We start from the raw sequence: 22870 nt of genomic DNA on the forward strand, positions 1-22870 counted from the left end.
CCAATCCGGAATTCTAACACATTTTGAGGATTTCTACCTGTGTCCGTTTACTCCACATTTCTTTTCCCTCTGTTTGGCCTTTCACCTTCCAAAATTGAATATACTTGTTGATCTAAGTTAGATCCATCTTTAAGGTCTTTATATACTTATGTTATCCATTTTATTACTTGTTTTTGGCCATTGCTAATTTTTCTCTATGTTGTGCATGTTTGTCATGTTTCTAAGTAATTTACTTATTATGTTTGTGATAAAGTGTATAAAATATTTGAGTAAATCGTATTTTACATTAAAATTCTAAATCCTGAAACAATGTTGGAGGCAGTTTTAGTAGACTTTCAGTTTCCTTGAAGTAGAGAACTTTTTATTAAGATAGGTGATAGACCGCATCTATCTAGCTTTTTAAAAAATAGAGTATGTTTTTTCAAACCATAGCTTTTTTCCTCATTCCAGTTCAACTTTGCTGGCTTTTATCGTGGAGTTGCTGAAGAACTCAATTGCTATGCAGGAGCAGATGCTTGCCTGCAAGGGCTTTTTGGTAATAGGATATAGTCTTGAAAAGGTAAAGTATGAAATGATTTCTACATTTTTGATTCTGAATTTGCAGACCATGGACTTGATCTCCTAAGTGGTTGAGAAATTCTGTGTGCAAGTGTTTTCTTGGTTACATAAATAACCTAAATTAAAATAACATTTTGTTGTTTTATCTTGCTTCTGTAGCTTTATTAGGGTAACGTGGTATTGCGTCTCATGGTATCTTTAACTTTGAGCATAGTTTGTGGCCAACTATTTTCTGATTCTGACAACCTTTAATTTACTTACCTTGCCTTACATTATTAGTGACCTTTGAAATACTTTTCTTTGCAGTCTTCCAAATCCCATGTCAGCAAAACGGTGCTTGAACTTTGCCTTGCGTTTTCAAAATATCTAAGTAATCTGCAGAATGGGATGCCCCTGCTCAAGCACTTGTGTGATCACATTCTTCTTAACCCAGCTCTGTGGATTCACACCCCAGCCAAGGTAATATGTGTATTGATTTTTATTATTGTCACTAAATTTTCATATTTGAGTGATAATACGAGGATTTTCATTTATCCTTTTACATGCTATTTTATAAGGTGTCAGTTGATTGCATTTTTTGATGAAGCATACTTTCAGGCAAATTTGCAAGTCAGTATATCTTTTTTCTTCTTTTTTTATAAAGCAACATCAATATTTTAAAAAAACAGCTATAGTCTTTATTTTCTATTGTATCAAAATTTTATTTCAGAGAGACTTCGATTTATGCTTAATAAATCAAAGTTGGACAGTTCCAATGTAATTGTTTCTGTAACTGTAGTTCTGTTCTATTGCAAACATACATACATATATATTTATTTTCATTCCTGAACTCATTGTACTCTCTCCCTGTCTTGTTTGCACACACATCCCTGCTACCAACATAATGAATTCCTGAGTTTAATTCTTAAAAAGACAGCTGAAATGTCACCTTTTTTTGAAGTCTTCCATTATATACTGGTCTCATTTAATCATTTAAATTTTACATTAATTCAAATTATTAAACACAATTTACACACAATTTATTTAGTACTCTAAAAGCAAACCAATTTTTTCTAAGTGAACTTAAGTGAATTTGTGATAAAGTATACTAAAGTATACTAAAACCTTTGTTAAATCCAAATGTTGTATTTAATTGTCCTAAAAATGTTAATAGTGATAGTATTAAGCAGGACTTGAAACAGAAGTTTTTATTAAATTACATAACTGCATCTGTGTTAACGGCAGTTTTTGTTAGACGATGTATTGTTTCAAACCCATTAATTTCTTCTCTCCCCCTCTCCCCCTTTTGGTTTATTTGCAATGTTTATCATTGTTTAGGTTAAAATAGCACATACTTATTCTAGTCAGAAAAAAATTTCTGTAGACTTTTTTGCCTTTCTAGAGTCATAGTCTTATTTTCAGCTGGTCTTTTCACATGTTAAAGAGAAAAACAGCTGCTGACTCTGATTGCCATTTGGAAATAATCAGAGGAGGCAGCTGGAGGTTATGGCTTTTTATCTGTAGGTTCAAATTTGACCTCTTTCTCTTCTATGACCCCCCAGTCTTATTTCTTTTAGAGGATTGTTTCAAATTACTTTTTAAACCTTTTAGTAGACACTTTTTCTTGCTAAACAGCATATTTGTAAGGCTTTGGGTCTCTTTTGATGTGGTCAAAAAGCCTCATATTAATACTTAGCTATAGAGAAATGTTTTTGTAATTTTATTATATCATTTCCTTAAGTTCCTGTTATTATTACACTCTATTTCTTACCTTTTCATTGTTAATAATTTTCTTTAATTTCCTGTTTAGAATTTGCAGTTGATTTGGTAATATTAAATTTTCCTTCTGTTTCACCTGTCTGCTTTGTGTATCCAAGAGGGATTATATCTACTTTTATTATAAAGGTATTTATAACAAAGGACAGATCAAGAGTTTTTTTGACTTGAACATCATACAGTTTTGGGGAGGGAGGAGCTTTTTATGAAAAATAATGATATAATATATGCAAAATTTAGGTTTAGGGTCTTGGGAGGAATTTGTATAGATAAGTGAGTATGAAGTTTAGGCTTCATTAGTTTCATGGTAAATTCACCTCTAGTTACCACAGTCGAGACTTTGGAGGTATGAATCAACCTTTGCTTTTGGAAAAGGGTGTTCATCATGACTTGTAATACCCATGTCTTTGATCTGCTTGGAGAGTCTTTTTTAATGACCTCACAAGAAAGATGAATTTTCTTATATACAGTAGTCCTTCATTTGTTGAATGGCTACTTCATGCTGAGCATATGGATACAATAGTGAACAAGACAGAGCTAATTCTTGCCTTCATAGAATTTACGCCTAATGAGAAAGACATATGTTAATTTATAATTTGTGTAATTATTAGTTTATATAATGAGTGAATGAAGAAAAGTTTATGCATAATTAGCATATGAATAATCTTGAGGTCTCTATTCTTATCTCAATATGTTGCTATTAAATCCTATCCAATTTGCTATATTTTTATCACTTTTTTGGCCAGAATTACTGTATGTTTTTAACATACCACTCTCATCAGGTCATTTCATGGCCCCCAAACTTGTAATGGTTTCCCATGGTTTTCAGTGTAATGTCTTCCCTTTTCTAGCATTAAGTTTTCATGCCAGTTCTCCTTTATAGGCTTTCTAGCTTAAAAACTCAGTCAGTTATCCTCAGTGGCTAGGCAGGTACCAAAAAGTTATCTTAGGGCTGTGGTTCTTGATCTTGGCTGTCAATACAATCAGGAGAGGTGTTCACACACACACACACACTCACTCACACCACACACTCTCTCTCTCTCTCTCTCTCTCTCTCTCTCTGTGTCTGTGTCTGTGTCTGTGTCTGTGTCTGTGTCTATCTGTCTGTCTCTCTCGCACGCAAAAACAAAGCCGGAATCCCATCCCCTCCATCCCAGATTCTGATTTATTTGGTATGGGACAGGCCCAGGTATTAGTGTTTTTAAAAAATGTTTTTCAGGTATTTTAATATACAGTCAGGATTGAGGAGTATTGTTCTAGATTTAGGGAAACTTTTTGTATCATTTGTCATTTATTTTTTCTGTTAGAAATTTCCTGTTTTGTTCTGTCTACCTATCTTTGTTCTGTCTACTCATCTTCAAAGCCTACCTTAATACCTAATACCTACTTTACTAGTGAAGATTTTCTTGACTATTTTAGCTTATGCTATAATAATTTCTCTGGCCTATGAATTTATAGTATTTAATAGCTCTGTGTCACTCATTTTACAATTACATATTGCCACATGACCTTTCTTATGTTTCAGTAGGAGTCCTTATTACCTTTGGTTTTAAACTTAAATTTGTGTGTATTTTTTATCTTAACTGAGTTTCAGATAGTGAGGTACAGTGTGTATGCTATCGTATTTCCTGTTACAGTGCTGTGCATATAGGTGGATGTAAATATTTTCCAGGTGACTGAAATAACATGATTCAGAATTTGAAAGTGTTATATGGCTTCAATGACAAGTAAACTGGGCCTATCCATTTAAACAGCAATAGTTACATCAAAATAATGTTATCTTCAGCAAGTGTATATATAGTTTTCTAAACTATAATCATCTTCTAAGCTTCAATTTTAAGTGGTTCAGAATTTGCCACTCTTTACCATTTATGGTTACTGATTGACTACCTAGTTCATTTATCCTTGACTGTTTATTTATCAGGCATCTGGATGATAGGCACCTAATTTTCACCCCCTAAAGAAATCACTAGGTACCTTGCAGGGCTGAAAATGAAAATGCCCTCAGTGTCCAGGGAAGATAACATAAATGTTCAGTTGTAAGTGGTCAGGAATAATTTGGTCTTTGGCTACAGGGAGAGTATATATGTCCTACTAAAGTTGTTCAGTTTACAGAATATATCCACTAGCAATGAAATGAAAAAATTCTTGATTTCAACATGAGAATAGAATAAAAGCGGTCTTTATGTTGTGCTATTATAAGTACTGGAATTTGGTTGTTGAATTTTAGAGCCATAATTTCACCAAAACTTTATGTTAAGATGAAATGTGTAGTGGTGGGTCACCACTCATATCCTTTCTTTTTCTTACATATTAAGAGCTTTGAAGTTAGTAAGTTCTTATGTATTTATTTAGATTATTTATTTAGAAATAAGATTAGTAGAATCCTTTCCTAATTGAAGGACAGGGCTTATAAACATGTTCAGAGACTATAATGTTATGATTACTATCTTTGTAGTAATGAGCAATTATAACAGAATTCTGTTCTAGTAGGTATTTCTTATGGTAGGCTTTGCATGTTTTTGTATGGCTTTGTTTCTTTTGACTTATTTCTCCTTTTTTTTCTTTTGAGCTACTCTTTTTTCTTTTGAGTTATTCTAGCTTCTGATTTTCTTCAAAACAAAGAAAATTTCTAGATTTCTGAAACTACGAATAGTATTAGTAGTAAGTTTATTATAAAGAAGTTATACATGCTCGTAATTGCTGATTACTAAATATGAATCAAACAGTTTTTTCCATAGAGTAGTACTGCAAAAATTTGATATATTTGAGAATGTTAACTTTATAATGCTACTGTAAAAGAAAAATTTACCTGTTTTAGTTTTATAAGGAGTGTGTGGGCTCGTGTGTGTGTATCAGTGGATATGTGTTGCCTGTTAACATGGATGCTATTATCAAACTTGGCATCTTAATTTTTGGAACAGATATCATTTGAGTAAATAAAGCAGCTTGAGGGTATTACTGGAAACAAGTAAAATGCTGGTCTGCTTCTTTGATTTAAATCCTTCATTTTGATCCTCTAGGTTCAGTTGACACTCTATACTTATCTGTCCACTGAATTCATTGGTACTGTCAACATATATAATGCCATTCGAAGAGTTGGAACAGTGCTACTCATCATGCATACACTGAAGTACTACTACTGGGCAGTGAATCCTCAGGATCGAAGTGGTATCACCCCAAAGGGATTAGGTATAACATCTCTGTTAATATATGACATTATATGTATGGCAAATTAGGATTTCTTTTTGTTTGTTTTAACCAATACTGTTAATAGTATTTTGGAAGTTTTTCTAAATCTCATGGCAGAATTTTATCTTAATCCTGTTGATGATTTTGAAAATTTGTCCTAAATTGTGATTGCTAGAGATTAATAACTTGCTACTTTTATAAAAAATCGATAATTTTGCTGAGTTGTTTGGGGGAGCAAATATGACTAGAATGGTTGCTTAGGGCACTAAACATGAGAAGAAATTCTGTATTAGTGACTGGAATTGATGCTGAGACCAATTGTCACGATGAGATCATTGAAAACTTTTTTTAGGAGATGGAGATTTCTTATAAGTAGAGTATCCTCTTCTAATAAATAGTGAAATTACAAAATTTCAGTAATTATTTTCCTGTATATTCATGACTAAGTTACAAAAAGGATAATATCAGATCATCATGTCAACAGTTCACGGAAAGGGTCAGAATAAAAATTTTAACAAATGGTGGCTCTTTTGGTTGTAAGTATTATAAAACTTGCTTCCAACTGGCTTACGTCACAAAAGGGAGTTAATCAGCTTGTATGAACAGGCAGTTTCAGTAAAACTTGGTGGAGGGGTACAGAATATGGCTCTTGCACCCACTTTGTCTCTCTCTATTTCCCAGTTCTTCTCTGTTGGCTCTTTTCATGTATTCTCTCCTTTTGTAGTACCAAGCAGCCACTCCGTCTTCACCTTATCACAACTTTAAGTCCAATAAAAGAGCCATGAGCCTGTATCAAGCGTTTCCAGCAAAAGTCTTTTTTAATAACATCTTTGTTGCTCATTGGCTCTGATTGTATCATGTGCCCATCCGTGCGGCAGGTATTCACCAGATTGCCTAGATATGTAGGCCCATCCCACCTCCGAAACACACGATGAGAAAATAAGGGCAAATATTGATGGCTGTTGGTTGAAATCAGGAAATAGATGCTGGAGAGTCAAACAACATAGATTCTGATTGTACTCACAAGCTTTGGCTGTTCTGTGATTTACAAAGAAAAGGTATCATGTTTGTGCAATACTTTTTTTTATCCTTTTCAAAATAAACTCAGTTTATTCTCAGTGTATATGCTTTCTCTAATTTAGAAAGCTGTGAGGACATACAGAAGTTATATGATCTGTTCGAGCTGGCAGGTTTGTCCAGATCTAGCACTAGGTCATAATTTCCTGATGCTGAGATTATATCATATGCTGTCCTGGGTGTTAGAGTTATATTTTGGTCTTGATGTTATAACTGATTAGTGACCTTGGAAAGGTCTCATACTTCAAGTGAGAGAACTGGACAAATTTTATCATTCTATTAGGTAACTCTGTAACCTATTCTTTGTCTTTGAGTTGTCATGTGGAACAAATTTTAAACAATTTTCTTCCTGTTTTAATTGATATGCTCAAGGTCATGGTGGTCCTGTGCTCTGGTGGTCTAGGAACTAGCTGTACATAGTGATTAGCTGGGGAAGAATTGCAGAAAACAGGTACTAACTTAGGAATCTTAGAACAATGGGTGTTTGGTTTCAAAAGCTTTCTGCTTGGGAATTATATGGTTGAGACATGAAAATTGACTTTAATGTGAGCCATGTGTGACCAAGGACTTGCTCAAGAAGAGGAGATGTCAGAGGTAGTCAATATAATGTTTCACTTCATGAATGATACTGTGTTAAGTTGTACTTTTTGAGATTTTTGTATTAGCTTACTCAATGGTAATAGTAGAGAATGAATTTTTTCTTGCTAAATCAGTGTAGATTTTGCTTTTTTCTTTGTAAACTTGTGTTACCATAGTAACATTCTCAGTCTTTTAAAACAAAATATAAGCACATATTATTATTGAACACAAAGTTTATTACCTCGTTTTTGTTTTTGGATTCCTTTGACATTATTCAAAAACAAACTTAATGGTAGTTTCAACTTAATCTATTTTGTACATTTGGAGTATTCTATATACAGTTTCATATGAAAGTGAATGTCTTTCTAAAAGGCATAAAACTTTAGGAAACTGACTTTTATGTTTCTTATATATAAGTGGAAAAACTATTAGGAATGAGAATTTTATACTCAACTTTGAGGTCTTTGAAATACTAATTATATGTATGTATGTATTTTTTTTCCTTCAAGATGGACCACGGCCTAATCAAAAAGAAATACTTTCTCTAAGAGCATTCTTATTGATGTTCATTAAGCAATTAGTGATGAGGGTGAGTTCATATTTCTTTTCCTATAGCTTATACGTGTTGTAACTTATAATTTCAGATAACATACAGTCTTGGTTTATTTACTATTTACTCTGTTATTGGGGTTACACATTGGAAAATACTTTGAAAGATATTTGTTGCCATATTTTTTATTCCTCTTTCTTGGGCTTAAGGGCTATACATTATTGCAGAATTGGAGACTGGTAATTGTGATATATATTATACAAATTTCTGTAGGAGTTCAAGTGTATTCATTCCTTCATTCAGCAAATATTTACCAAGTTTGTATTACTTGACTGTTCTCGGCACTGGTTGATGCAGTAGTCAACAAAGCTGCTCTAGGAGATTTTATTTTTAAGGAGACTCCTTGTACCTGACATTCAGATTTTGAGAAATAATTTTCCTGTATAAATGTACCACATAGGTGTCAGTCACATAGGTGTCATAGAAATGATTTTATTTTGTCCCATTCCATTCTGTAGGTAAAGTAATATTTCATGTCTTTAAGAAAGATGTTTTGTTTGTATAAGATGGCGATGTAAAAATGTATTCGTTGCCAATATTTTATTCAGTATTTTCTTATTCTTTATAATTTAATACTTTATTAGATGTCACATAATGTTATGGTAAGTGGATCTAACTTTTAGTGTATCTTTCAGACTCAGATTATATTATTTCCATTTATTAAAAAATTTATTCCTTGAATTGTGTTTCTACACTTTTCTAGTGTGTTCCCTAATTCTCTTATTGTTCTTTTGTGAGATAGTAGCTTTGTTTTATGATTAATAAATTGATAGTGTAGGTGGAACATTTTCATTCTGAGTTCATATTTAAAAGTCCAGTGTTTTTCTCTGGGAAATTACTACTTGATTTTTAGTACCTGACATTTTAACTTGGTAATCTCAGAAACTGTTTATTTTACTCTTCAAATTTAATATACAAAATAAGTTAAAAAGTTACTTTTTGTATTTAGAGGAGTGGTGGATATGGACAATACTCTTGTTTATCATTAATTATTATTTTTGCTTACTTTAAGATTCTGTAGTAGCTTTACTAGATAGTTATATTATACGCGGGGCCGAAAATAGGATGCTGGTGTCAGACTTCATTTGACTACTGTACAGTCTTGAATACTGCATGTCTTTAGTGCTTCCCCTAATTTTTATTTTAAATTTAGATTCTAGGTTACATTATCTTTTTATATTTATAGTAACTAACCAAGTTGACAAATCTATGTGTATAATTTTCCTTAAAAAAAATTTTTTTTTTAATGCAAGTTTAAGATACTTGTATTATGTTTTTAAAGGATTCTGGAGTAAAGGAAGATGAACTACAGGCCATTCTTAATTACTTGCTAACTATGCATGAGGTAACATTTGAATTTTACATTTTGGGATTTTATTTCATGAAGCTGTATTATGTATGGGCTTTTGTTTAAAGTGAAAAAATTAAATATTTCATTAATGGTATAACTATAATGGGGAGTAGATGTATCTGGGAACTAAATCTTAGTACTCTTCATGTAAATATCATTTATTACCCTAAGAAGTCTCTGAGGAATATCATGAAAGACTTTAAAAAGTATTAAAATTATATCTCATTGAACTAATTATAATAAAGTATACCAAGAATACTTTCAGTGTATTTCAAGGAACCAGTGTAACATGGGAAAACAGATAACAAAAATGACTAAAAGTAATTGGTTTTTTAAATTCATCATACCATTTTCCTATTGATTTTGCATGTTGAAATACTGTTAAGTTAAACAATTAATTTGTAATGGGATTTAAAATTATGTGGTTGAAAAGGAGGTTGAAATGTCTGGGGTTTTTTTTCTTTATTTTTTAGCATAGGGAAAATGTAATATATGTCAAATGTAGTCTAACCAAATAATCTGATTAAATGTGTCTTAAATAAGTAAACTTTGGAAGTTGGAATTTCACATAAAGCACAACATTTTAAATGATAGTTGACATTCTTGTGTTATAATTCTTGAGTTAATAAGTATCAGTTATAGAATGAAATACTATACTTTAATCATTAATGAGTGAGAAATATTGTTTGGACGTATCTTTGTTAATTGAGGCTGAAAAGAATGGATTAAATTTCTTGGTTAGATCATATTTGACTTAAACATTGATGATTGTGATTTTCAGTTGCATTTGCTAGTAACATGTTGTTTATTTGATTTCGGTTTTTATTAACCCTAAGGGACTGAAGTACTTTATAAAACAGAAACTGGAAGTCACAGTGAAATTTGTTTCCTCTGAATCTATTAATTCAGAGATCTTTCCGGTCTTACAGATAACACCTTTCCAAAACCTCAGTGCCCCAGTTATAGATCATTTACTAAACATATTGAGAATAAGGTGTTCAAATAGCTGCCATAGCAAAATTCAAAAGCAGAGAATGAAAACCTAGAGGCAGGGTATTTGTATTATCAGGGCCAACTTGGGCAATACTGTGGGTATTACTGACCCACAGTATTGCCCAAGTTGGCCCTGATAATACACATATATACTGAAATATTCAATAAAGGTTGTGATTTTCTTTTTTTCAGTTTCAGAACTCACATTGCTCCTGTGCTTTTCTGTAAATATTATCAAGTTATATGACATACAGTAATATGTTGACTCAATAAACATTTATCAATATCTATAGCTTTAATACTGAAAACATAATATGTGAGAACTCTCCAGTCATCATTTCCCAAAAAATCTTCTTATGGAACTAGTTTCTTGAGAGGCTCAGTGAAAGTGGTTCAGGTTAAGTTTAGGAACTGATGCATAATGTGTTGCTCCCAACACCACCACCAGATTCACAACGTCTATTAGATATTAATGGCTCTAACATGTCTTGCTGAACAGCATCGTTGCCTCTTCCCTCAATTTTTCGAAGTATAAATCTTCCTTTAAAACAAAAAATCCTGTTAAGTCAGATCTATTTTATCTATAGAGTAAGTTTTAGGAAATCTTGATATAGGATAAGAGTCATTTTATTTCTTCGATTAAGATATTATTTTACTAGTGATGTGTAGCTTCAGTATGCAGATGACATGTATATGTAAGGAAACACTTTGTTAAAAGCAAGTATGTTTTATTTATGTCCACTTATATTTTTAATGTTGAAATTTCTGTGTTTTAAAAGTATTCAATATTCAAATAAATTCTTTATTTAAATTTTTTTTTTCTTTAAAATGATTTTAGGATGACAATCTATTGGATGTCCTACAGCTCCTTGTGGCATTAATGTCAGAACATCCTAACTCCATGATTCCTGCTTTTGACCAAAGGAATGGGTTGCGGTAAGAGTTTAATATATTAAGATTTTTAATATGTTTAATAGCAGTGACTAGTTGGGAAATGATAGTCTTAGATATGAAATGTATTACTGGATTTTATATTATAAAATGACATGGTATACAACTCCTTTATGTTATGTTTTTTTTTTAAGAAATCTTTAATTATAGAGGATCTGTTACTATTTAATTGTTGAGAAGTTAGGCAAATCATTTCACTGTTTTGTATAGTTAGGGATGTTATACAGCTATTGTAAGGGCGAATTGTTTAGCAGCGTTATCTTTAGGTTCTGGAACAGTAGTATTCAATTGTGAGCCAAGAGAAGATCCCTGTCCTAAGAGGAGATCTGTCTATCCTGTCCTTCATACTGGAAGTCAAAAAGGAGAGAGAGGGGTCATTCTTGTCTTGTTCCTGATCTTAGTGGAAAAGTTTTGAGTTTCTTCTCTTTAAGCATAACGTTAGCTGTAGGTTTTATTTTATAGATAGTCTTTATTATGTTGAGAAAATCCCCCTCTATTTCTAGTTTAGAGGGTTTTTTTTTTACATGAGTGGGTGTTTTGTTGGATTTTGTCAAGTGCTTTTTCTGCGTCTACTGATAGGATCAGTAGTTTTTCTTATCTGTTCATGTGATGGATTGCATTAATTGATTTTCAAATATTGAACTAGGATTGCATACCTGGGATAAATCTCATTTGGTCATGGTATATAATTCTTTTTGGGGTTTGATTTGCTAATATTTTGTTGAGAATATTTTCATCTTTGTTAATGAGAGATACTGGTCTGTGGTTTTCTTAAAATGTCTTTTCCTGGTTTTGGTGTTGGGTAATGGTGCTTCATCGGAAGGGTTAGGAAGTATTCCTTCTTCTTCTATCCTCCGAAGTATACTGTAGGGTATTGGTATAATTTCTTCCTTAAAAGTTTTGTAGAATTGACCAGTGAAACCTGGACTTGGTTCTTTTCGTTTTGGAATGTTATTAATTACTGATTCAATATCTTTAGTAGGTATAAGCCTATTCAGGTTATTTATTTTTATTTCTGTTTTGACAGATTGTGTCTTTGAAGGACTTTATTTCATTTAGGTTATAGAATTTGTCAGTATAGAGTTCTTAGCATTCCTTTATTATCTTTTATATGTCCATGGGATCTGTAGTGATACCCCCTTTCATTTCTGATATTTGTAAATTATATGCTCTCTCTTTATTCTTAGGCTGGCTATTGATTTTATTGATCTTTTCAAAGAACCAACTTTTGGTATTGATTTTCTCTATTGGTTTCCTGTTTTCAATTTTGTTGATTTCTACTCTAATACTTATTTTCTCCTTACTATAGATTGAATTTTCTCCATTTTTTCTAGTTTCCTAGGGTGGAAACTTAGATTATTGATTTTAAGTCCTCTTCTTTTAAAAAATTTTTATAAATGTGTATTTGAGCCAAACTGATGACATAGTCCGGGGAGCAAACACTCAAATGCAGAATAACAGTTTTGCAGTTTTTTTATGCATTTAAAATTAAGGAGGGAAGTAAGGAAGATTATGTGGAGGTGAGGGAAAGCAAAGTGGGGATTGGATTATGGGATAGTTAACAAGATTATGTGCTTTCATGAAGGTGGTCTACTTTAGGAGGAAGGGTCTGAAAAGGAGAATTTTATAAAATTGTGTTAACCTAGATGCACAGAAACAAAAAAACAGGGCTTGCTTAAGGCAATGGTAAGCCTTTTATTGAGGAAGCTATATGCCTGAGTCATGACTGCCCACCATGACCTGTCCAGTTATGATCAGATAATTTATGATTAGGTCACCCTGTGAGATTACTTTCCATAGAACCCCTTTTTTTCCATCCATAGTTCCCCATTTTGGTCATAAACCTGAAGGTTGCATTGATGACGATCCTTTTAGGCTCAGCGCTAGGAGGGCTTATTCCTAAGAAGTCTCAGTATCCACAGTGTCTTCTTGACCATTGGGGATGGAGCAGCACCATAACTATGAGACCTGAATTGAGGCCACATTTTCTCAAAATGGGTAGGACAGGTAAATGGAAGACAGATCTTATGGTCTTCATTATGAGGGTGAAAAAACACTGGATCATTTCTGTCCTGTGAACTATCAGGATCCAAGTTTTGCCCTGTGTCATTTTTCTGTATTTGGCATCTAATATAACATGAACCATGAAAAAAGTGTTAACAGTTCTCTTATACAACTTCAGTAATCATAAACAGATTATATTTTTAAAAAGAACAAGTATACCATTATTATGGTTAATATCATTAGCAAACAGTTTAAGACAGTCAAACAAAATGGATTCTGAGTTCAGTATCAATCTGTAGGTACACAGGCCTTATGAATTCTTGGGAAAGTTTCTCATCCTCAAGGAGTTTTTGATGTCTGTAGACAAGGGTAGACGTTCCATTCGCAGTTAGGTGCCTGACAAGAATCCTTAACACTGAGATTGGAGAGTAGAGTGTCTTTTATTCGTTGTCCTTTCTAAAAAATAAAATCTAAAGTCATGGCTCATTACTTAAAGCAAGGAAGCCCGCAGTTTCTGGAGAAGCTCACCCAAGCTTATCTGATGCGAAGTGGGGAGCTGGTAGGGTACAGTGGGCCCTTGCTTATGCCTCACACCAGGTCTGTGTCCACAGGGTCATTGTGGTGGGCTGGTTCAGAATCTGGCTGCACTTCTCCAAGTAAATGTTTACGTAAAAAATATCCAAACCTGCAGAGAATTTTCATGAATTTATTTTAGTCAAACTGATGACATATGCCAGGGAGCAAAATAGATGTCAAACATTCCCTCTTTCTTCTAGCTTTCAGTGCTAGAAATTTTCCTGTAAGCACTGCTTTTGCTGCATCCTGTGGAGTTTTATAAGTTGTGCTTTTATTTTCATTTTGTTGAAAATACTTTTAATTTTTCTTGAGATGTCATTTTTGACCTACATATTATTTAGAAGTGTGTTGTTTAACTTCCAAGTATTTTGGAATTTAGCAGCTATCTTTCTGTTATTAATTTCTACTTTAATTCACTTGTGGTCTGAGAGCAAATATTATATGATTTCTAATTTTTACATTTGTTTAGGTGTGTTTTATTGCCCAGAATGTGGTCTGCTTGGTGTATGTTTCATGCGAATTTGAGAAAAATGTGTATTCTTCTGTTTTTGGATGAAGTAGGCTATAGATAAGAGTTTTTTCCAATTGATTGATGGTATTGTTTAGTTCGGCTATGTCCTTACTGGTTTTCTGCCTGCTGGATCTGTCCATTTCTGAAAAAGGGGTATTGAAGTATCTATGATAGTGAATTCACCTATTTCTCCTTGCAGTTCTGTTCGTTTTCACCTTACATACTTTTAGGCTCTATTGTTAGGCACATACATCTTAAGGACTATTATATCTTCTTGGAGAATTGCCACCTTTATTATTATGTAATTCCCTTCTTTATCCCTGATAAATTTTCTTACTTTGGAATCTGTTCTGTGTGAAATTAATGTAGCTACTTTTGGTTTTATTTGGTTAGCTTTAACACGGTGTATTTTCTCTATTAATTTACTTTTAATTTATATGTCTTTATATTTAAAGTGTTTTTTTTTTTCTTTTTAAGGTAACATGTAGTTAAGTGTTTTTTATTGCTGGAAATAAATATGAAATTCACTCATATCTTGAAATTAGATTTATAATCGTATGACTATGAAAAATATACACATGTATATATATATTTTAAATCTTTACTTTTGGATAGTATACTCAGAGTAATTTGCTTTTAATTTTAATTCATTCAGCGTTATCTACAAACTTATGGCATCAACAAGTGAAGGAATCAGAGTACAAGCTCTCAAGGCAATGGGCTATTTTTTAAAACACCTGGCCCCAAAGTGAGTATGCATCACATCTGAAATAGACTTTAGTATATTACTTATTTATTTTATAAATTTTTGGAATAGTATTTGTGTTCTGTGGTTTCTCTAGTCTCTTTCCTTTATTTTGTTTATAAAATGCTATATAAATTTAATCTCATTTCTTCGTATTAAAAATAAAGTGGGAGTAGGAGTATATTATTTATCTTCTATGAAGATCATTTAAATTTTGCATTTAATTTTTGTTCACTATGAGAATATATTTGTATAAATTGAATTCCAGCTACAATGGAGATTTCATTACAGGTGACTTGATCATCATTTGCTTTATCTGTACTATAAAACTGACAGATTTACCTGGATGTTTGTTAGATGGTGTATTCTATATACATACTTTAAAACTAAAACTTCCTTTTTTTTATTCTTAGCTGAAATGCAGGCATTCATAACCTATTGTTCCTTGTACCAGAATTGGTTTATTATGAAAATAAACGGTTTCGGTGGTACAAAAGTGTTGTTAAACTGTGGTCTTTATTTTGAATCCCTGGCTGCCTGTAAATAAAGTTTTATTCTAACACAGCCACAGTAATTTATTTGCTTATTATCTTTGGCAGTTTTCACGTTACAACAGCAGTGTTAAATTGTTGCTACAGAGACCATATGATTCACAAAGCCTAAAATATTTACTGTCTAGCCATTTGCAGAAAAAATTTGACAAACCCAGGTATAGGATTAAAATTTATAATCTTTCAATTTCTGAATTCTTGCTTGGAAGTGTAATTTTGGTATACTTATCTTCACAGTATTCATTTTCTTCATTTCTTACATTTCTGCTTTTTTATACACATAATTTTTCTACTTAACTACTTATGGGACTTTAGATTATCAGCCATGGTACAGGAATGCTTAGTGCTGATGGAGAAACTAGTTAATAAGTAATTGCTATTACGATTTTAGTGGTATAGCTAGTCTTGTTTTGTTTGTTATATATATTTTTTTAATTTAGCTGGGCTTATATTGTAGTTTGTATTCTTTTAAGGATTTTTGAAGTTGGTAATTTGAAAAACACTTTTGTGTCTCCAACTTTCATACTAAATAGTGGATAATAAAACTGTGCATTTGATTCTTTCTTTCTATGCCATCGCAGAAGAAAAGCTGAAATCATGCTTGGACATGGATTGTTTTCATTGCTAGCTGAAAGGCTCATGCTTCAGACAAATTTAATCACAATGACCACATATAATGTCCTGTTTGAGGTGGGAATCTAGTTAGAATTTGTTTTTACTAATTTTTTATAAAAATACCTGTATAATTGAGTTGATAGTGTCTAGATGAAATAAGATTATTTAAGTTTGATGTGCAGTTTTGAAATTAGTTACATAAATGAGTTGCGGCTGCATCTTAATCTATTAATCTGTAAATTATTAAGCATGTGGTCTTTTAAAAATATTTCCTCTATTGTATTAAATATTTGCCATCTCATTTTATAATTAAGTAAAAATAAAGTTATAATGTTGAAATCATTTAATATAATGTAGAAGATATTTAGCAAGACAGTATTGGACTGTGTAATTAATGTTGATCAGTGTCGTACTTAGTTATTGATAGTAATGGTAATACAGTGGTTATGATAATACAATCTATTGTTTTACTTTTGTAGATTCTTATAGAACAGATTTGTACGCAAGTGATACATAAACAGCACCCAGATCCTGATTCTTCAGTAAAGATACAAAATCCTCGTATGTATTTAATATATTTTTATTTTTTAAAATTTTTGTTTGTCCAGCTTTATTGAGATATAATTGACATAAAACATAAGTTTAAGCTGTTCAACCTATATTATATGTATATATTGATATATATTTATCGTGAAATGATTACCACAGTAAGGTTTGTTACCCTATCCATCATATCAAGTAGTTATTGAGTGAATGTGTGGTAAAAACTTTTAAGATTTTTAACTCTTAGTAACTTTCAACTACACAGTACAGTGTTGTTAACTGTGGTCCCCATGTAGTCACATTACATCTTCAGAACTTACTCACTTTATTCCTGGAAATTTGTACCCTTTGAGTACTTTCACCCATTTCTCCCAGAGGCTTCTTTTTTTTATACTTATTAAAAGTAACTTTTGCTACTAAAAAGAAGGTTACTGTGAAAATTCTAAAGTTGATATTGTTGAAAACGCATCGAAGAATATTTTATTCATTGAAGAATATTATAGGCAAGGATATAATACTGTTTTCATTTGTGTTTGATGTTGAATTTAACTTGAAATTAACCTCAGGTTATGTGGAAATGTTTATATAGAGGTTTTGAAGAATTATACGCATAAGATTTTGATTTACTGTATGTTCAGATTTTCTGCAAAATTTTGATTGTACTATTTAGTGATGTCAGGCTAAATTACATGAACCATAGAGGTAGCTTTCACTTTAAATTATTGTCAATTTAAGAATACCAAGTTTGAAATGGAAAACTATCTATTTAATTTATTGTTTATGAACTTAGTCTGTTTAACAGTTTTTTCTTTTGATATTTTGAATTCTTAAGTACTTGAACGAAATTTATATTTTTCATCTTGCTTTTTAAGATTATTGACATTACAGTAAATAGTTTGTAGAGTTTTGAAGATTAATTTTTGTGCGATGAGTTGTGTTCGTTTGTAGTACTCTATTTCAGTACTAGTTTTAAAAACGTGTCTGTGAAGTTTAATTTTTCTTAAACTTAAGGGAGAAAATCTCGAAAATATAACAATATGATATAAAATATATTTTATGTGGTTATGCGGAAGATGACTTATTGAAGTAAGAATTTTAGAGTGTTGTATCATTTACATAATGTACTGGCTCAGAAAAGGCAGGCAGTATATATAGTATGGTGTTTAAAAGCATAGGTTGTCTGGCTTTTTCAGTCTTTTCTGTATATCTGAATAGTTTTGTGATTTGGGGTAAATCACCTAATTTCTGTATGTAGCTATCACTGTACCATGTGTTAATACTTGTATTTTCTTGAAACAGTGTTTATTGAAACAATAGTATATCTTCAAAATTAGTGGCTATTATCATCATCATTCTCATACTATGATTATCATCATTATTGTAATCATTGTTCAAGTAGAGAAATTTTGCATTTTCATTAGAAGCATTCAGAAATTGTTTCTCAGATATTTATATGATAAAGTATTTTCATATTTGCTATTTTGAACTCATTGCTTCAGAATCACCAAAACCTTGGCAAAGGCTAGTTGAAAATTTCTAAATTTTAATTGAGTAAAAATGTGAAATATGATTTAATTTCAAATTCATGGTTATGGTTTTTTTTTTCTTTAAAGTTCTAGATTTAAGTATATATTTTTAAAACCTTACTTTTTTAAAAGCTAAATTAAGAAATTTAGACAGCATTATATTTAAGACTTTTGCAGTAGTAGTTTTATGTATATTGGGGTGTTAAATAGATTTTAATTTCTTTTGGCTTTTTCTGTATCTAATTTTACTTTTAAAAGTATGGAAGCAAGTCTTGACATCTTTTAAAATTTATGATGATAAAGAAAAGGATATGTATATACCATAAATTTTGTTGAAAGGTGAGAATTCTTTTTCTGAAATTTTGATTAGTGTTTTTTTAGATCAACTTTACTAATTGGCAGAGATTAGGAGAGTTGTTAGCAGTTTTACCATCATTTATTTATAATTTAACTTAATTTATTATAACCTTTTAAAATTTAACTTTTATACATTCTGATTGTGAAATAAAAAAATTTCTCTTTTATGGGTGTTTGCTCATGGATGTATTATCATTCATTTCTTCAGATGATATTTTATATAATACAAAAGAAGATGGTATTAGTAGACATTTATGTCAGGGAAATGAAAGAAATTGCAATGTATTGATGATTTTTCATTATGATTGTAGTGTTTTGATTTTTACTAATTTATGAATTGTGTTACAGAGATACTAAAAGTAATTGCAACCCTACTTCGAAATTCTCCGCAGTGCCCAGAGAGCATGGAAGTTCGCAGAGCCTTTCTTTCTGACATGATTAAACTTTTTAATAACAGTAGAGAAAACAGAAGGTAAGCGGGATCAGAAGGCATTAATTTGCAATATTCAAGTCCAGCTTTGAATAAGCCCATTTATTCTAAGATAAATTGCTTTAAAAAATACTGTGAAATGAATTTTCCATAATCTTTTGTCTTTAAGGGTATGTAAGTAATGTACCATACAGTTGAATTTCCAGTACTACATTCTTTAATTGTTTTGAGTATATACATAAAGGTGGATTTTTTATTTATTTTGTTTAGAAATCTTTCAGATGATTAATTTTTTTAGTCACTCAGTATCCTCTTATAATTTTCAGGAGCTTGCTACAGTGTTCTGTGTGGCAAGAGTGGATGCTTTCTCTCTGCTATTTTAATCCTAAGAATTCAGATGAGCAAAAGATAACAGAAATGGTATATGCCATATTCAGAATCCTACTTTACCATGCAGTCAAATATGAGTGGGGTGGCTGGCGTGTGTGGGTAGACACCTTATCAATTACACATTCAAAGGTAAGTTTTTTTATGAAAGTGTATTTTAGCATTTTAAATGTCTATGATTTTGAGTTTTACTCATTTAAAAATTTTTTTATACTTAAAATCGGAATAAAAGGTAAATTATTCTCTGAAAGTGAAGCAAAATGAACAACTAAAATGGGATAACTAAAAAGAAATTTAAAGTATTTCCAACTTCTTCAGAATCAGAAGTTTTTTCAAATGTCATTTTTATGCATAATTAACTAAAGTGAAACCTCATGCATGCCACAGCATAAAGGAATTTAAATATTCAAGTAGCCATTTTCAGATGCGGTGTTGTGAATTTTATAGTAGCTTGAAGCTTTTGAACACAAGGTGGCGCGGTATATTCAAAGATAAGTTGTTTTTCTACTGTAAGGTGGTTGAGTAAATAGAAAAGTTCTGACTACTCTTTGCTCATGTTCCAGTCAGTTAAAAAATTGGTTTGGAAAAATCTATTAATCTGTTTTTTTTATTTTTTAACTTAAGCTGCTGTGAGTTACTTATTTATAACTTTTATTTAAAGAGTTAATGAAATATTCTAGACATACAGAATGGTAAAGAATAACGTACCCACCACTGTGTGTGGAACTGGATTCCCTATCCCAATTGCTGTGTCTGTCGTTGTAAGCCCCCCCACCTCCCCTACTAACCTGGATTTGGTGTTTTTATTTGTTTCATGTATATATTTAACAACATATATATAATAATAAACAATAAAGAATTCTGTTTTTCATGTTTATATTTAACTTAAATGATATATTAAATGCATCTTTCTGCAGCTTGCTGTTTTTACTTGTTTTTGTTTGAGATTCATTCATATTGACCCATGTAGTTGTGTTCATTTTCTCATTTATATTGTGTTCCATGTCAAGACTTTATTTCTCAGTTGATGATCATTTTGATATATTTTGTTTACATTCGGAAGTTTTCTTATATATATTTCTAGAAGTGGAATTACTGACTCATAAGATGCAGATATTGACCATTATAAGATAATTGAAATTCTTTTCCAAAGTCCTGTATCAGTTTACATTCTTGCCAGCAGTGTATAAGTTCTCATGTTTTATCTCCATACTATTAATTTGCATTTTCTTATTTTGTGGGAGTTCTTTATATAGTCTTGATCTTAATCCTTTGCTAGCTATATTGTTTATGAATACTTTTGTCAATTTGTTGCTTATCAGTTTATTTCTGGATTTTTATGTTTTTGTCTTCTGAGGAAATTTTACATTTCAAATAATGTAAAATGTATTAGTTTCCTTCATGCTTTATGCTTTTTGTATCTTGTTTAAGAATTCGGTATTCAGAAGAAATATAATATAATTAATATGATTATTTATATCAAGTATAAATTGACTAGAAGGAACAAAAATGATAAATTAGGTATATCTTTAAATGTTCTTATTTTATTGACTGTCATAGTACTCTAGAATATTTTGTGACTCTATTGGAATATATAGTCATTTCTTAATAAATATGTTTTTAGGTGTACCTAAGATTGAACGCACCTAAGATTTATTCATTTTGCCTTTTCTGGCCTCAGTGAGAGGAAGGTACTTTACTATTACAGCCAGACATGACCTGAGAGCTAAATCTGGCTTCACCTGTTTCTGTAAATAAAGTTTTATTGAAACACAGCTACTCCCACTTATTTATATATTTTCTATGGCTAGTTGCATGTTACAAGTATTGAGTAATGCAGCAGAGACTGTATGGTCCCCAAACCTAAAATACTATTTGGCACTTTGCAGAAAGTGTTTGCCACCTCTGATCTGACTTGCTCTAGTTTGTGCTGATGCCGGGCTGCTCTGGTTTCTCTTGTAGTGGGCTGCTGCAGTCTGGACTGATTTTCTGATAGTAATGTTTTTCCCTTTACAAACACTAATGAGAAAAACGGTTGAGTTGGGGCCTCATATATGTTTGGATTAGACTTTAGATTATCTGGGGGAATTCTAGGTTAGGAAAGTGCTATGATAAATTAGATTTTTTAAATAGTGTATGTTAATTCAATACTTTTGTATACACTTTAGTTTCCTAAGTCTTTAAGAAAGATGGCTAGAGGAATATAACCTTTGGAGCAGTAATTTTTAATGTATAGCCTGAAGACCTTGGGAGCCCAGGAGACCTTTTCAGTGAGTGTGTGAGGTCCTTTCACAGCTATATTTCTGAGGATGAATTTTCATGTACTTAAGTCAAAACAATATAATGCAATAGATTGAATATAAAAATAGATATTAGAATGCAATAGCCTTCTATTAAGTCAGAAGTTAAAGAGATATGCAAAAATGCAAAATAATGGTATTCACATTTTAATTTGAAAAATCATTTTTTCAAAAAAATTTTTATTAACATAATGGGTTTATTGTTGACAAATTATTTGTAAATTTCTTGATATTTGTAATATTTCTTTTAATTTCTAATATGATAAGTACTAATAGATAAACCTGATATAAATAAAAAGTTTTTGTGGGGCCTCAGTAATGTTTAAAAGGAGCCTAAGATAAAAAAGCTTGAGAACAGTTTAAGTCCTAGGGTAGTTAGCGCCAATAGCCTAGTTTTTTTGAGTTTTCTATCTCCAAAATAAAAGAGTTGGAGTAGAAGATAGCTCAGGTACCTTTGAGCTTTTGAGCAGTTATGACTAAATGTACCAATTTATTTGTGTAATGAGAACATGAGCCTTGGAGATAGGATAGTCCTGGAATTAAATTCTGATTTATAGAAATTTTTAGTTATATAAACTCAGACGAGTTTCTCAGTTTTTTTTAACAATCAGTGTCTAATCTAGAAATGGTAAATGTAAATATGTATATATTTACATTTATAATGTGTGTGTGTGTATATATATATACACACACACGTATATATTTACATTTATAATGTGTGTGTGTGTGTATATATATATACACACACACACACATTTAACAGTTAATGAGTGAAATCACAGAAAATAGACTTAAATGCTCAGTGACTATTTTCCTATGTTATAGCTCTGTCATTTCTCTTATTCATCTTTTTTCCATTTTTACTGCCAGCACACTATTTTAGGCCCAAATCGCTTCATATTTGATAGAAATACAAATTTTAAAATAAAGACTTATTTACATCCAAATTAATTTGGGTAGCTATGAAGTGTTTAAGGAAGAATTGTGACTACCCAAGTTAAAAATAGGCTGTGTGGTTCTTATCCAGTCTCCATCCCTCCTCACCCCAAACCTAATCACCATTTTGAATTTTGTGTGCATCATTTCCTTCTTTAAAAAGTTAAAAAATGTATTCCAAAATCATATATTATCTAATGTCTCCTATTTTATGATGTCATAATATGTGGACTCAATGTTTTTCTGTCGAACTTTTGTTTCTAAAATGTTTTTAGTGTTACATACATCATATAGTTTTGGTTCATTCATTTTCAATGCTGTGA

General features: G+C 31.3%; 1 protein-coding gene across 5 annotated transcripts in view; it reads left to right on the forward strand.

The window, feature by feature from the left end:
* The window catches only part of LRBA (LPS responsive beige-like anchor protein), a 549008-nt gene that overhangs the window by 74292 nt on the left and 451846 nt on the right, over positions 1-22870 (forward strand). For all 5 annotated transcript variants that reach the window (XM_039875986.1, XM_039875985.1, XM_039875984.1 and 2 more), the window contains 11 exons: positions 451-559; positions 865-1017; positions 5337-5505; positions 7671-7750; positions 9054-9116; positions 10954-11051; positions 14813-14905; positions 16035-16143; positions 16548-16629; positions 18843-18966; positions 19251-19443. In XM_039875986.1, the coding sequence (XP_039731920.1) occupies positions 451-559; positions 865-1017; positions 5337-5505; positions 7671-7750; positions 9054-9116; positions 10954-11051; positions 14813-14905; positions 16035-16143; positions 16548-16629; positions 18843-18966; positions 19251-19443 (1273 nt within the window). The remainder of the gene's footprint in view (positions 1-450; positions 560-864; positions 1018-5336; positions 5506-7670; positions 7751-9053; positions 9117-10953; positions 11052-14812; positions 14906-16034; positions 16144-16547; positions 16630-18842; positions 18967-19250; positions 19444-22870) is intronic.

This window comes from Pteropus medius, unplaced genomic scaffold (assembly GCF_902729225.1).
Source record: "Pteropus medius unplaced genomic scaffold, Ma_sr-lr_union100, whole genome shotgun sequence".
NCBI lineage: Eukaryota > Metazoa > Chordata > Mammalia > Chiroptera > Pteropodidae > Pteropus > Pteropus medius.